Source organism: Coffea eugenioides, chromosome 2 (assembly GCF_003713205.1).
Source record: "Coffea eugenioides isolate CCC68of chromosome 2, Ceug_1.0, whole genome shotgun sequence".
Classification (NCBI taxonomy): Eukaryota; Viridiplantae; Streptophyta; class Magnoliopsida; order Gentianales; family Rubiaceae; genus Coffea; species Coffea eugenioides.
The window spans coordinates 70,798,508-70,815,005 of record NC_040036.1 but is presented as its reverse complement, the minus strand read 5'-3'; the positions used below and the strand labels follow the sequence as shown (position 1 = coordinate 70,815,005).

Here is a 16,498-nt window from a genome sequence, read left to right as displayed (position 1 = left end):
CCCTTACATTTATACATTTTTCTTAATTAATTTTATCTTTCAAAAATCTAAAGTATATTTTTATGAATGCCTAACGAACTAGGGGTGAGCAAATTTGGTACATATCAAATTCATATCCGAATTCAAATTCAATTTAGTAATTTGAAATCGGGTATTTGGTACAAAAACAGTATTTACCGAATTCTAATATGGTATGAAATAGGTAATGAGATTATGAATTTGGTAATAATCGATTTCAAATTCAAATTCGGTAAAATGAAATAGAGTACCGTATTACCGCATTCGAATACCAAATTAGTTTATAAAATTATATAATATATAGATAAATGCTATTTAGTATTAGTATATACTACTAATATATTATTATATTATATAGGTAAATGCTATTAATAATAGTTAGCATATGGTATTATCATGTACTTATGATAATAATAATAAATAATGATGTACAATATACTATTTTAGTATTTGTTAATTGTTATATGACTATAATAATACAAATATATAACAATACATAACATAATTATAATACTTATTATTTTATACATGACTAGAATTAGATAATAATTAATAAGTAGAGGTATAATACTAAATATTAAACAATAAATATAATTAATAATTAGAATTTAGATATTGGTAATTTGGTATATCATTCATGTTTGAATTATTGATATTTGAATGTGTAACTTGTAACTTGCAAATATTAGTGTACTCTAAAATTACATTACATATTTAACATAAAAATTCATATTCTCTATTCACTAATCTTAAGGCTTTAAACATAGGCAAAACAACTAAGCAGTCTAAGTGAATGCATATGAATTGCAAATTAATGTATTAGTATATTGGCTTTCACTATTAAAAGCAAATTAAGTGATTTGCATATTTTTCCAAAAAAGCTATATAAGAAATACGAAAAAATGTAAGTATAATGTATTACATACTTTGTAATTTATAAGTAAATAAGTGATATTGTGTATACAACTACACAATAACATACTTTCACTATAATGTTCTTTTAATGAATTCGGTTACCGTTTCCAAATTCAAACTCGGAATTGAAATGAATTCGGGTATCTCCAATTTGAATTTGAAAATGGTTTAAATTTCTATAAGTCTAATAACCGAATTTACCAAATTCATATACCCGAATTACCGAATATGCCGTTTGCTCACCCCTACAACGAACATCCGTTAGGCAAACCCTTTGATGATTGATTGACTATTGGTATTGTGACTTAATTTTGTCAATTAAATTCTATTTTAAAAAAATTCAAGAAATGATTAGATGATTTTCTTGTACTATTTGAATAGTACAAATCCTTATATGACTTAAATTTCGATGATTGATCGGGCTACTAACTGAATTTTGTCCGTCAAAATTTATTTTTGATTAAAAAATTCAAGAAGTGTTTGGATGATTTTATAAAAATTACTATAGTACCAATTTTTTTGGTAGATTCGTCTGTGTTCAAAAAAATTTTCAAACACATGGTGCTTAGGAAAACATGTCCATTCAAAGAAAATTTAGATCAAGCCACATTGGTCGCTAGACCTGTCAATTGGACCTTATCGTTCATAAGTTTGGGCTTAGTTCATTTAATTTGTAACACTTTCGGGGTTTAAATCATGAGTTTTGGGTTCAAAAAATGTGAAGATCATGTTCAACTCATAAAATATTCGAGTTTTAAGCCTTGTTTGAGTTTAGTCCAAACTTACTTATTACTCCTCAATTTTCTTAATATAATTACTATGATTATAAAGTTGTAAAACTAATTTAATATTCACAGAATTACAACATTAAAACTAAATATGAACAAGTAATAGTTCTTAAAAAATACATACTGATAGGTTAGGTTTATTGGATTTTTTATGGAGTAAAACGGGTCGGATATTTGGATGGCCCAGCCCTATTGACTGTTATTGGCAACTTCGTCTGAGGTGCTAATCAAATACTGGAATTACGCTTACAACCGTATACGGTCTCATCCCACATCAACGAACAATCATGACCAAATTTTTACCCAAATAAGAAACTATTATGTTTATCGAATTCTGTATGTCCTCGAGACAAATCACATGCTTAGATTTAAAGAGAAAAAAATTGAGTAGAGTAAAATTGAGAAGCGACAAAATTTATTTCCTTTTTGTGTATCTCCAATCTCAGGGTATTAGTACAAATTGTACAATTGCAAATTTTGCCTTTTTTAGAATGTTAAAAAAAAAGGTAAACAAATGAGAACCTTTTATTTGACCAATTTCATGTAAAATTTGTCTTGTCTTTGTATTCTCCGAAATTCCCATTTTCCTAATAAATGGGAAAATTGTTCACAATGTCACATTTCGTAAATGAATTTTTTCGTCCTTCACTTTTAAAATAATAACCTTACATTTCTTACAAAATCAATTTTATAAATTTTGATCATAATTTAAATTTTCGATCACTTTTACTTTGAATCTATCACATGACCCATACATGGTCAATTTTTAAAGGTAAAAAGTTTAGATTCTATTTGTTGTTAAACAAATGATCTATTCGACATTTATTTTTACCCCAAAAAATAGGATCTGACCAGTACCATATTCATTTCTTCTTTTAAAAAGTAGGATTAAACTTAATTCACATCTATTTTTTGCCACCAAAAAATTAGAATATGACCTTTTTATACATAAAACATAATTACATGTAGGTTATATGGTGATTTCAAATTAAAAGTGGTCGAAAACTTAGATGGAATCAAATTTTATTAATTTAAATTTGTAAGTGACGTAAAATTAACATTTAAAAAGTGAATGATGAAAATATTCATTTGTCAAAATGTGGAAGATGTTTTGAGCAATTTCTCTCGAAATGTTTGGTGATTGGAAAATCTTTGAAAAGTGTACTTCCTATCATTTCTGTGTCTTTTTCTATCTTTTTCGCTGGTAAACCAGCAAGGATAGGTTCCGTCCATGGTGGAAAGCTGACTATCTGTGCATGGTGGGAAGAGCAAACGAAATTTGGCCAAGACATCATTGCGGGCTGGGCAAGAGTTAGCTATTAAATGAACTACTGGACATGGGGTAGAAGCGATTGATTATGTAGTCCCCTTCTATTTCAACGAGAAATAAAAAACAAGCCCCTCAACAATTTATGGGCACTTATTTGCACCCAAAATTTGGCATCAGCTGGGGAGTAGCTCCCAGGCCAAATTGGCGAAGGACAAAATTTGAAGGACAATTTTGGCAAGTTAAAAGCCCATAAATGTATTTATGTGTACTCCAATCTTAAGGATTAAATTTAATTGTTAGTTCGCATAGATGAGTAATTATATACATAAATAATTAAAAGGAATTAATTTTATAAAAATTTTATTTTTAATAATAATTCATTGAAGAATTTTGGTTCACAAGGTTATAGTAATTTGGTAATTACAATACTTAGGGTAGTTATATTGGCAAAATGTGATTAAGCAATTAGAGCAAAAATTAAAAGTTTTTCCCTAAGGATAAAATTGAAAGTTTAGAAATGATATTAAAAAGTTTATACTAATAGCGATCCCTCTAACTGAGTCCTCATAGATAGTGATTTTTTAATTGGAATCAAAATTGTAGATGAATAATTAGAAACATAATTAACATAGTGTTACAAAAAATCAGAATCGTGACATAATTGACCTGGTAGATTTTAATTTTAATTTAGAAATTAGATAAGTAATCTTATATGTAACATGGTGACTTTCAAATCGATATCAAATTTGTAGATGAGTAATCATAAATATAATTAACATAATACACCAAGAAACTAGAATTGAGATTGTAGATAAAATAATCATAAATATAAATCACATAATACAAAAGTTTCAAAGATTGAACGTTTGAACTATTGAAATAACTAGATGGTTATGTGAATTTAAATTCTAACTCTGCAACTAGTTATACTGGATATGACAAACTATAAATCACAAATTTGACCAGTAAATTAGTGTCAAAATTTGAGAATTTTTAAATATTAAAATGATCTAATGATAAGGATAATCAAATCATAGTAAAAATCAAAATTTACACTTAAAAGTAAGTGTTGAATTAAAAGATTTTGTTGTGATAGGATTATCTAATGATAGCAAATCCATTGAAACAAGCAAGCAAAAAATGCAATTGATGATAAAGTAAAAAGGTGAAACCCAATTATGTAAAAAAACAATTACAATGTAAATAAAAATTAGTTGCTTAGTTTAAAAAAACAATTTAATTTAATGTGAAAATTTTTTATTCCACCTTCTGTTTCCTCCGCCTCTGATGATAACAAATTCACAAAGGACAAACTTGGCTCTTATTGTTATTCCAGTATAGCATCTATAGTTTCACTAATTTGCTCTTAGCTCCTCCAGATGATAATAGGCTTGCCGGTCACCTTCTCTCAACTGGCCCCAAAAACATGGATAGAGATGCTTGTGCTGAGCTGTCCTTCTAGCACTCTTTCTGCCCACGGTGGGTAGGTCAACCTACTTTCCACCATAGAAGCAACCCCAGAAAAGCAAGATAAGCCAGAGAAGATGGTTGCTTCTGCGGTGGAAAGCTGAGTCGTCTTTGTATAGTAGGCAGAACAAAAGGAATGAGGATAGCACATGAGAATGGGCCCGGCAAAGGACAGCGTCCGTGAAATAGCTACCGAAACCGGGTGAAAGGAGTTGTAAACATAGGACCCACTTTAGTATATGGACTGTATTATTGTGAATAAACATGCACCCCAGACAAGTTGTGGGCATGTTTTATGACCCCCAAAACAAGTTGTGGGCGTCCCCCATTTTGGAATATGCGGGAGTAGATCGTTGATTATAAATTGGCGCGAAGAGAAGTAAAAAATAGTGGGAAGAGTAGAAATAATAGGATCGAATTTGTTTAAAAAAAAAGAACCGAAATTATATATATAAACCATACATATGATCATAAATCAAGATTATTAAGCGGTAAATGTTTATTTAAAGAAAGAATTATGTTGATTTAAACTAAATTGTTAGTTGATGCAAATGAGTGAATATATACATAATTGACCCAAAATTTTAGGTGAGTAATCGTAAACATAATTAACACATTATTTGAAAAAAATCAAAATTTGTGGTTGTGGATAATTAATCACAATCATAATTAACATAGTGAATTTGATTCACAAACATAATTATATAGTTGACATAATGACTTTTAAGCCAGTATTGAAAATCAATCTGGAGTGTAATTTACACTTTGCAATAGCAGTTGTTCAATTCCAAATTAATTAAGACTATAACAATTGTTTGATCTTTATTACAAACAAAATTAAACTTATATTCGTTAATTATCATCGATTTTAATCTCAACTTCTGATTGAGTGACAACATCTTATCTTAACACATGTATTGAACATATCCAATCTCTCTTTCGATTTCAAGTTCACTATGTCAATTACAATTTTTGCTCATATTGAAAAGAACAATTTATGTTCTCCCTCAAACATATATTCAAGTCCTCTATGTCAATTATGTTTATAATTAGGCACCAACAAATTTAGTTTTGTTTTTAAAACAAAATTTTCAATTATATTTGTGATTACTCATCTGCAATATCAATTCCAATTTCAAAGCTATGAAATGAACTGTGATTGTCATATATCATGTACAATCATAATTATAGGAGTACAATGTCAATTATAATTAGAGAGTTTTTGGTGTCCAATTTAATATTGCTAATTATAGAAGCATAATGCTAATTATAATTTCACTAGTGAGTATAAAGGCATCCGTCTGGTTCGGTGTTGATTCGTTCAGCCCTCTCCAAATTTCCCATTGACTTCCTTGAATCCACTTAGGGGTGACAATTTCCGACATGATTTGAAAACACAATACGAGTCTTATACGAAATTAATAGGTTTAGGTTGAGGTTTCGCAGGTTTGGATCAGAACCGGGTCGAACCCGATGAACCCAAAAAGAAGTCGAATACGAGTCAATCCGTTGGTGACCCGATAACCCGTTTACGAATTAAAAATTATTTTATCTAACTAAACTAAGTTATTCTTTTTTTTTTCCAAAGGCATTAATCACTTAATCTTAAATGAATTTATTTAACTTGTGTGAAGTTAAAATTATTATATTTGGACAAATAATGTATTATATTATTTTTTACTTTTATACTGTTTTAATTTATTTTATATTTGGTTTGTGATAATACACTTTTACGGTGTTTTATTTATTTTAGATTTGGTTTGGGATTATTTATTTAAATTTTTATTACTTGATTATGTAATTAGTTTTGTGCAAAATTGGTTTTATTAAAAATTACAGTGATAAATTAATAAATTAAAATTAAATTTCGAGTAATTTCGGTTCAACCCTCCAACCTGAAATTTTTTGGGTTCGGGTCAAGTATCCTGACTCTTTTCGGTTTAGCGGGTCAAGTTCGGGTCAGCGAGTTTTCTTAAAAAGAATACATTGGAATGTCCTTCTTTAACAAATCCCAAAAAAAAAAAACAAAAAAAAGAGCCTACAGCCAAAATTTTTCATATATCCAAAATCTGGGAGACTAATGAGAATTTAAAGACAGACAAGACTTCCACCCGGTTTCGGTAGCAATTTCACGGACGCTAGTACACAGATAGACAAGACTTGCTTAAACAAGCAGAACCCGATGATGTTGCAAAACATGACGACCTGGAAAAATACGATTACGTCTACGGTGGAAATTGGGCATTAGATGATGAATAAATTTTTAAGAGGGCTTTTATTATAATTTTAAAATGTATTGCATTATTTCATCCAAGCACAACGCTTTCTCCAGTGTCCGGTACATTATTTCTTTGTGCGTCCCCACAGAGCACAGTTGGCCTCCTTGCATTGCTTCTGCCTACTGTGGGCAGAAAGTGAACTTTCCACCGTAGACGTAACCCTTTTCTGGTAATGTATAATTCTGAACATAGTTTTTTTTTTTTCAAATTTTTTTCTCTTTTGGGAAAAAGCCTCCTCTGCTTTCTTGTCCTGTTTTGCATGTCTTTCGTTTTTCCAAATTCAGATTCTGATCCTGCTGTTCTGGCTTTCCTGGTAAGTTTCTTCGTCCATTTTTTTGCTTACTTTTTTCTTCATTCTGTATCCTTTATGCTCAGAAGTGCAGTTTTGTTTTATCCATTGCTTTTATTAGAAAAAATACCTTAGGTTTGTTTCTGTCATGCTGCTTTCTCTGGTAAGAAAATTTTCCTCCTACCACTTCTTCATATTACTGTTTCCATCCATTATATTTCTTCATAGATATTGACCGAATTTTGGGATTATCTGCAGGCATTGCTATAAACTGCTGTTAGTTCTTACTTACAAAAAACAGGTCCTACTCTGTTCTATGTTTTGGAACTTATTTGTTGCTTTTTGCTTCCTTTTCCATTGTTTATTTTTTGAGTAAAATGTATAGTCTCTTTCTAATGTAATATCCGGTTTCCAAGTTGTTTTTTTTTTATGGTTTATTTTAGATGATCATGCTGTTAAGCTATTACTCTTACAATGTCTTCTGCTCATTAGCTATACCATTATGTGTGCAAAGCAACTTTTAAAATATCAGAACAAAAAGAAAAAAGAATGTATCCTATGTATAGTTTAATTCATCTCAGGGAAAATCGCCAATTTAGTCCCTAAACTTTTTTTTCCCGTCAATTTAGTCCCTATATATTATTTCTAGCCAATTGGATCCCTAAACCTATATATCGGTTCCAATCAAGGATCTTTGCAGCGGCGCCACCGTATAATTTCCATTAGGTTCATAATCGTGCAATACAAAAGGGGCATTTTAGGGAATTCCATTCTGGCGCCTTTTCCAATTAAAAAGTAAACGAAACAAGTCTGCGATAAATACACACCCAAAAATCCAAAATGAAAACAAAAAATGTCTTGGACAAAATCCAGGGCTTGAGTCGATGATCTGCTAAATAAAATCAAAGCAAATCGTGTTAAATAAGGAATCGGAGGGCATAAGAAAGCAAATGATGGAGGCAGTGGGGGACAATATGCAGGAAAGGAGCAATGTTGAGGAGAGGAAGTCAAGAAAAGCAAGTAAGTTTAAATAGCCTGCCTGCCTGAAACCCGCTTGCGGGTTTCCCCCTTATGTAAAATGACTAAAAGCTGCTTTTCTGTTCTATTTATATCAAACACATACTCTCAAACCCTCACCTGAAGGGTGAGGATGAGAGGGGAGGTTTGCTGGGCATCCTAGGGCCCTCCGATGGGCATATGCAACTCAACGCAGCTTGCATGTAAAAAAATTTTTTTTTTTTTAAGTAATTTGTTAAATAGCCTGAAACCCGCTTGCGGGTTTCCCCCTTTTTTTTTTAAAAATAAATTCTATGCTAAAATGACTTAAAACAAAAATAAAAGACTAAAAGTAAATAAAAACTAGCATGAAAAATAAAAATAACAGTAAATAAAAATACACTAAAAATTTGGTGTCTACAGTAGTTACTGAATAATCTGGAAACAGATTGAATGAAGACTCAGAAGAAACGGAAGCTGGTCTCTTATTATTAAAGAGTGAAGGCTAAAATAGGCATATCAGGTGAAAGTTTGTGGTGGAAATCTGTTTTTCGCATATGCACGCGCCTTTGCAGTTCGTTTAAGACACACGCCGAATATTTGACGATTTCCGTCCACTTTTCCGTACATAAAAACCCCTTGTGGTTTCATATCATACCAGTCGATACCCCGTGGTTTGAATTAACCTGAAAAGTGGACGGAAATCGTCAAATATTCGGCGTGTGTCTTAAACGAACTGCAAAGGCGCGTGCATATGCGAAAAACAGATTTCCACCACAAACTTTCACCTGATATGCCTATTTTAGCCTTCACTCTTTAATAATAAGAGACCAGCTTCCGTTTCTTCTGAGTCTTCATTCAATCTGTTTCCAGATTATTCATTAACTACTGTAGACACCAAATTTTTAGTGTATTTTTATTTACTGTTATTTTTATTTTTCATGCTAGTTTTTATTTACTTTTAGTCTTTTATTTTTGTTTTAAGTCATTTTAGCATAGAATTTATTTTTTTTAAAAAAAAAAAAGAGGGAAACCCGCAAGCGGGTTTCAGGCTATTTAACAAATTACTTAAAAAAAAAAAATTTTTTTTACATGCAAGCTGCGTTGAGTTGCACATGCCCATCGGAGGGCCCTAGGATGCCCAGCAAACCTCCCCTCTCATCCTCACCCTTCAGGTGAGGGTTTGAGAGTATGTGTTTGATATAAATAGAACAGAAACGCAGCTTTTAGTCATTTTACATAAGGGGGAAACCCGCAAGCGGGTTTCAGGCAGGCAGGCTATTTTAAACTTACTTGCTTTTCTTGACTTCCTCTCCTCAACATTGCTCCTTTCCTGCATATTGTCCCCCACTGCCTCCATCATTTGCTTTCTTATGCCCTCCGATTCCTTATTTAACACGATTTGCTTTGATTTTATTTAGCAGATCATCGACTCAAGCCCTGGATTTTGTCCAAGACATTTTTTGTTTTCATTTTGAATTTTTGGGTGTGTATTTATCGCAGACTTGTTTCGTTTACTTTTTAATTGGAAAAGGCGCCAGAATGGAATTCCCTAAAATGCCCCTTTTGTATTGCACGATTATGAACCTAATGGAAATTATACGGTGGCGCCGCTGCAAAGATCCTTGATTGGAACCGATATATAGGTTTAGGGATCCAATTGGCTAGAAATAATATATAGGGACTAAATTGACGGAAAAAAAAAGTTTAGGGACTAAATTGGCGATTTTCCCTTCATCTTAATACAGGAGGAAAAAAATAAGTTTCCCAACAGGTTTATTCACTACTAAATCACTCAAGTAAAACAGAAACATATGTACAATTATCCAAAAATACTAACAATTTTGTTGTCCGCAAGTATCACTAAATTTATCTCAAAAATGTAATACACCTGTATATTGTAATACATTATACACTTTAGTTTTGTACACAGTATCTACAATTACTATGCAACGAGAACTTCTGCTATTTGCTTCTAAAAGGTGTTTCTCCAGAAAAAAATATCGCTTAAACCTGCATTGTCTTTCTCTACCAAGTGGGTACCTTATGGTACTACTCTTTCAACCAAAAAAATGTGTGTCTATACTAGCAAGAAACACTTATTTACCATTATAAAGAAAAACTCACATACTATGATAACTTTGCAGTCTCCAAATTGTTGGAAATACGGAAGTTCAACTGAGGATCAACAGAAGAACTACGCAGAGATGGGTATTATGGAGAAGATATCTAAGGTAATGGAGCTCAATGAAGAAAAGAAGACCAGGGTCCAAGCTTTGATGTCCTTGGCTCTTGGTGAATGGGAGGAATTTGATAGCCATTTAACCCCATTGCGGAACAGTTTTGATGAGGGATTTAATGAGCTTGGGTCAAGAGAGAAGAAACTGAATTTGCTTCAAGAATCAGTCAACCAGAGTACTACAAAACTTGACGCAAGGAGATTATGGATAGAGCAGAAGATTAAGGAGTTGGATGAAAAGGAAAATTTGATGAAAGGGCTTTTGCAGAGGATAGAAGAGGAGCAAATGCAGCTTGGGAATCTGAGGGGTTTTGTTGATGAAAAGCTGAAGGATGTTGCTTTACAAGAGAAGCTTTTTGACGGTCTTTCAGAAAAGCTGCAGTTGATTCGAGCTGAAATTGAGAGAAGAGAAAATGTGCTTGATTTAGAAGTAAAGAAGTCGGAGATAAGGGAGAGTGAGCTTGATTCAAGAGAGAGAAAGTTGGAGATAGAGGGGAATGAGCTTAATTTAAAAGAGAAGAAGCTGGAGATGAGGGAGAATGAGCTTGATTCAAGAGAGAAGAAGCTGGAGATAAGGGAGAATGAGATTGATTTGAGAGAGAAAAATGTTTATAGAAGGCAACATGAACTTGATGTGAAAAAGAAAAGTTTGAAGACAAGGGAAAATGAGCTTGATGCTATTGAGCAACATTCAGACAGAAAGCAATTAGAGCTTGATTCAAAAGGGAAAATTTTACAGAGAAAGGACAATGAACTTGATATAAAGCATGAAAATTTGGAGAGTAGGGAAAAGGATATTGAATCTAAAGAGAGAGAGTTGGAGGGAAAGGAAAATGAGCTCAATGCAAAAGAGAAAAAATTTAGGAAAATTATTTTGGATTTGGAACTGAAATTTGTTTCCATCCTAGAATCCGCAGAACAATGTGACAAAGAACCAAACGCAGACACTTCAACTCAGACTGCAGAGCAAACACAGAAGAGCAGGAAGAGATTGAGGAATTTGGCATTGGCTTCTGACAGAATTCTTGATGCTGCTGAAGAAACCGGCAACAATCTGTCTAGAAGAAGCTGCATACATGACAAAGAGGCAGAACAAGTCACTACTCATGATCTTGGTGAATCAGGTATGTCTTCTGCTCATTGCTTAATATTTAGAATCTATATCATTTACATTTCTAAATCTAGTGCATTTCCAGGCGCAGTCAATATACACAAGAATGACTATAAAGCACAGGCTTGCAGCACTCAACAAACCTTAGTTCTTGATGTTTCTCAATCAGAATCTAATTCACGGGATAACTTACAGACACCTCCCTTTATTAATCCAGGGGCATTGGCTAATAATACAGGCAAGGAGAAACTAGAATGTCTCTTTAATGTAGGAGAGACATGGGCCTGTTTCAATGCCAAAGATCACATGCCAAGATCATATGTCCAAATCATAAAGGTCATTAAAAAGGGTGGAAATTGTAGGCTTGGTGTTGTGTGGCTCAAGCCTTTGCCAGGGCTTCCAGGTGAGAATGAGTGGATAAAGGCTGGCTTACCAGTTGGCTGTGGCATGTTTAATCGTGAGAGAACAAGTGTGGAATCTCCTAGTGTGTTCTCTCATCGAGTTTTCTGTGTCGGAAAAGAAGGTTATCCTTACTGCATACTTCCTAATGAAGGAGAGATTTGGGCAATTTATAAGGACTGGGATATCATCAAATGGGGCTGTCATCCAGAAAATCATAGACAGTGCAAGTATGAACTTGTGGAAATTCTTTCGTATCTAACAGATCCTTCTTCATCTGTTGGCTTTAGAGTTGCTTGCTTGGACAAAATAGGACATGTAAATTCATTTTGGAGGAGAAGTCAGCATGAGAACAATTCATTTCTAATAATGCCTAATGACTTCTATAGGTTTTCTCACAAATTAACCTCTAGGCAGATGAACTGCAATGTGACTGATGGTGTCCAGGATGGTGTATTTGAAATTGAACATAAATTCCTGCCTCCAGGCCTTTGATGAGTTTTGGGACATGCATTGAGGTGGAAAACTAGTTGTTCAGTCATATTTTGAGTTGTTTGTCTAGCAGTTAACTTTTGCAATTTACGGTTGCTTCAATGTGGGTTCATTTGTTATGTTTTCTTTTTATTACTGAAACATGTAGCTTAGTGAAGAAACCTTTTAACTGAATCTGAGTTTCAAGCAACCAAATATGGTTAGTACTTGATTACCTCCAAAACTTTCCTCTGTTTCTCCAGAGTTCCTTTCTTTACAATAGAACTAATAGAATTGTTGTTTGTAATTTTGCTTTAGCCTTTTAAACTTGGTAATCAGTTTTCGCCTCTATCATTTTTGCACAACTGGAAGTTCTCTCCTGTTAGCCTGCATTGTATCATGTACAATTAGATGTAAACGACCACGAAGTACACCCTGCACAACATTGAGAACTTATAATATTGGCATTTTTCTTTGTTTTGTTCGTTTGGTAGGATTGTAATCTCCAACTGAATATGCTGATATTGAAATTTGGATTCCAGGCTTCAGCTCTAATTCTTCACCATAAAACTATGTACTATTAGCATTATTTCAGTAAATCTAGAAATTTATCTCTTAGATTAGTGGAAGCTAAAGCTGCTCAAATCTTCCCGAGTAAAGGACAGTATCGAACTGTTACATTCTCGCTTCAAAAGTAAGCAATGGTGGTGGATATTTTAAACCTTTTGTGTGTTTATGTAAGTTTACTTAACTTGCTCGAGTTTCCTCCCTGAATGCACTCTCCAGCATAATCTGCAATTCGTTGAGAAGATGTCCCTAATTAATTGTTTGAACTTCATTCCTACATCCTTGCCTCCAGGATTTTGATGTTTGTCTAGCATATTTGCTCTACCTGACTTTCTTCTACAGCTTACAGTATTCTAACTTCAGTTCTGCTATTAGTCCTTGTTACTGAAATTTTTTTACTACATCAAGCTGTCTATAAAATCTATCTACTAATCAATGTTGCTTGGAAAAGTTTTTAGTAGACATGAAGTTGGATAGAAATGAAAAATCAATGGTGCTTGGAACGGTTTTTAGTAGAGGATAGAAATGAATTCTAAAGCAACGTAACTTTGGTGATGTCTAGGTGCCTGAATTAGCATTTTAATTTTGACGGTAGTTTTCCCGGCCATGGCACAAGAAAGTTTCATGTTAAACATCCCTCTTGCAATTTTAGATGCAACTCTTTATGAAAATTGGTAACTAGAGGCCTTAGACTTTTCAGGATGACAAGCTCTTTTCTAACCAAAATATCATCAGGATTAGTATTTTGGGTAATTTATCCCTGAACTTTGTATAATCTTTTCTTACTTAGCCAAATAATTACATTGCTTATCAAAATCAAAATTGCCCTTTCCACTTCTGGCTTCCTAAATAAGAACGCGTCCACCTACGTTAACCTACCTGAAGTCACTGGTCCAACCCCGATTATACTGAGATTTGGTATCAGATGATGTAGTTCAGAATCTATTGATTTGATGCTGATCGAGAACATAACTAGAGACAAACGCTTCTCTGTAAGGCAAAACTGACTTTTCACCATTTCGCAGCATGCACCTTTTCCACCAACCATGAAAGTTAGAATCATTTGCCATTTTCATTGCTGTTATTCATTTTCATTTTACCTTGGGAATGATTGAAGCTCAAGTTTGTAGGGTCCATGTTGCAACTGGAACTTGTAAATCCATTTAACATGTTCTGATCAACCAATGTCCTGCATATTTGGTTCTAGAGCATGTAAATTTTTTTTTTCCTTTTTGCACCAGTTCTATAACACGTAATTGATAGAAAGTATTCCCTGTCGTGGTGGAATATACTATATATACATGCCTTGAAAGATATTCAAGGAAGGTTAATACTTGGTAGAACAGTTGTTGGATACTTCAAACTTGTTCAGGAATAGATAATGAAACATTAGCTTTTATGTGCAACATATTATATATGCCATACGCATTCATCAAAACAACCAAAATAATATCGTTGTGACTATAGCCTTTAAAGCATTCCAAAAGAGCCTACTAACAAAAGAGGGAACATTATCCTATTTGATTAGGAAGTGAATTAACAAAAACAAGTTTCATACTAAATTGTCTAAAAGAGATTGATTAAGGAACAAATTTCATCAACCCAAAAGTCAGCAGCATCATCTTTTCATAAAGCTATTTAATCTTTGTGGACATAAATTCCAGCAACAGAAGTTTGGGATGAGAACATCACAGTGCCATGTCTACTGTTTTGTTTTTGAATCTAGTACAAACAAGTTTAACTATCAATACTAATTACATGCTTAAATTTAGCACCAAAAAAAAAAAAGAATTTAAGAGTTGCACTACATATAAGTGTACCTGAAAGCTTGTTAAGGCACTAGATGTGGATTCTTGATGTGGTCCAAATGAAGTAGAGACTCTATGATGTCCAGTAATTGTACTCTTATTAGCCGAACCAATTGACCACTATAGATTGAAAAAAATAGAGATTAGAAAAATTTAGCATTCAAAATCAGATTAAATCAAATTTTATGACTTACTAAGTACGTTGGTTGCACATGGAGTGCATTGGAGGTGCTTCTATAGCCCTATAAGTCAAAAATAAAATATGAGACATCGTAAAAGGATTTTAAAAAAGGTTGTTGTATTCTAACAAGCATACTTGATCATCGGGAATAAAGTATGTTCCTGTTGATATCCCAATACTATTCCAAAGACTAATACCACTGTATGGTCCATGATTACTTCTTCCTCTACCCTTGGTACCTTTGCCCCTACTTGCATTACTAATTATTGGTCTAGAATTTGCAACTGCTCTGCTTGCAGCATTAGATTGACTCCATTGGGTACCTAAACTAGTGTTAACAATGTTAGGTCTGGTCCAAAAAAATTGATGAAAATATTTTTGACAACTCCAAAAGACAAATAACAAAGTAAAAAATAAATAAATTAAGAACATAGGAATTTACATGATTCGATCAAATTGACCTACGTCCACAGACGAAAGAGAAACAAAGTTCTATTATAAAGAAGAGAGTACAAAATGTTTTAGAAAAGTGTTTCTAAACCCAAAACATCTAATACTTGAAACACAAGAGAGCCCAAAGATATTTTACTAAACAAAAAATTTAATGATTTAAAGGTCCAAATAGCCCACTAAAACTCTCTTAATTTGGTATGCCTAATCCCATCTCAGACCCACTATATTTATAGGTAACTGAGGAAGAGACTCCCTTTTATAAAAGGCGATGTGGAAAAAAGTCACTTTAACAAATCGCGACCTTGGCATATCCCCAATATTGATAATAGCAAATCTGTTTCATCTTCTCCACATAATCCCTAATGGGTCTAAATCACCAACAACAAACACTAAGCAATCCCAAACACTGTTTGAACTTGTAAACTAGAAGAAACTTCGTGAACATGTCAGCAGGATTCTCATTGGTACTGTTTTCTGAATAAAAATTTTTCCCTCAACAACAGTATCTCGAATGAAATGAAATTTCAAATCAATGTGCTTCGTTCTCTCATGATACATCTGGTATTTAGTCAAGTGAATCGCACTTTGACTATCACAGTAAATAGTAGTAACACCTTGATGCAGATTGAGTTTGCCAAACAAATCCTTCAACCACAAGACTTCTTCAATTGTCTCGATCATGATTATATATTCTGTCTCTATAGTAGATAAAGTTACAGCATGTTATAAAGTAACTGTTCAACTAATTGCACAACCACCAATGCAGAATACATAATCTGAAAGTGATATTTTCCTATCAAGATCCCCAGTATAGTCAGAGTCTACAAAACTAACCAAAATATCATTATTTCTCCCAAACTCCAAACAACAATTTGAAGTCCCTCACAAATATTTGAGAACCCATTTCACAGCCTGTCAATGTACTTTTTCAGGATAAGATATATATCTGCTAATCACATTGACTGTTTGTACAATATTTAGACGAGTACAAATCATTGCATACATAATGTTACAGACTACACTGGAATATGAAACCTGTGCCATATACTCTTTCTCTTCAACTAACTGTGGTGATTAAGCAGCAGATAGTAAAAAATAACTAGCAAGAGGAGTAGTCACAGGTTTAGTATCTTTCATGCCAAATTTCTCCAAAATTTTCTCAAGATAATTTTTTTAAATCAAGAATAACTTTCCAACTCCTCGATCTATCTTGATCTCCATGCCAAGAATTTTCTTAAGTACTCCCA

General features: G+C 33.0%; 1 protein-coding gene across 1 annotated transcript; it reads left to right on the top strand.

Moving 5' to 3' along the window:
• Positions 1 to 10,229: 10,229 nt before the first annotated feature.
• LOC113760162 (MAR-binding filament-like protein 1-1) lies at positions 10,230 to 12,312 on the top strand. Its single transcript, XM_027302731.1, has 2 exons — positions 10,230 to 11,385; positions 11,458 to 12,312. The coding sequence occupies exons 1-2, from the start codon at positions 10,230 to 10,232 to the stop codon at positions 12,264 to 12,266; spliced, it is 1,965 nt and encodes a 654-aa protein (XP_027158532.1). The 3' UTR covers positions 12,267 to 12,312.
• Positions 12,313 to 16,498: the final 4,186 nt, after the last annotated feature.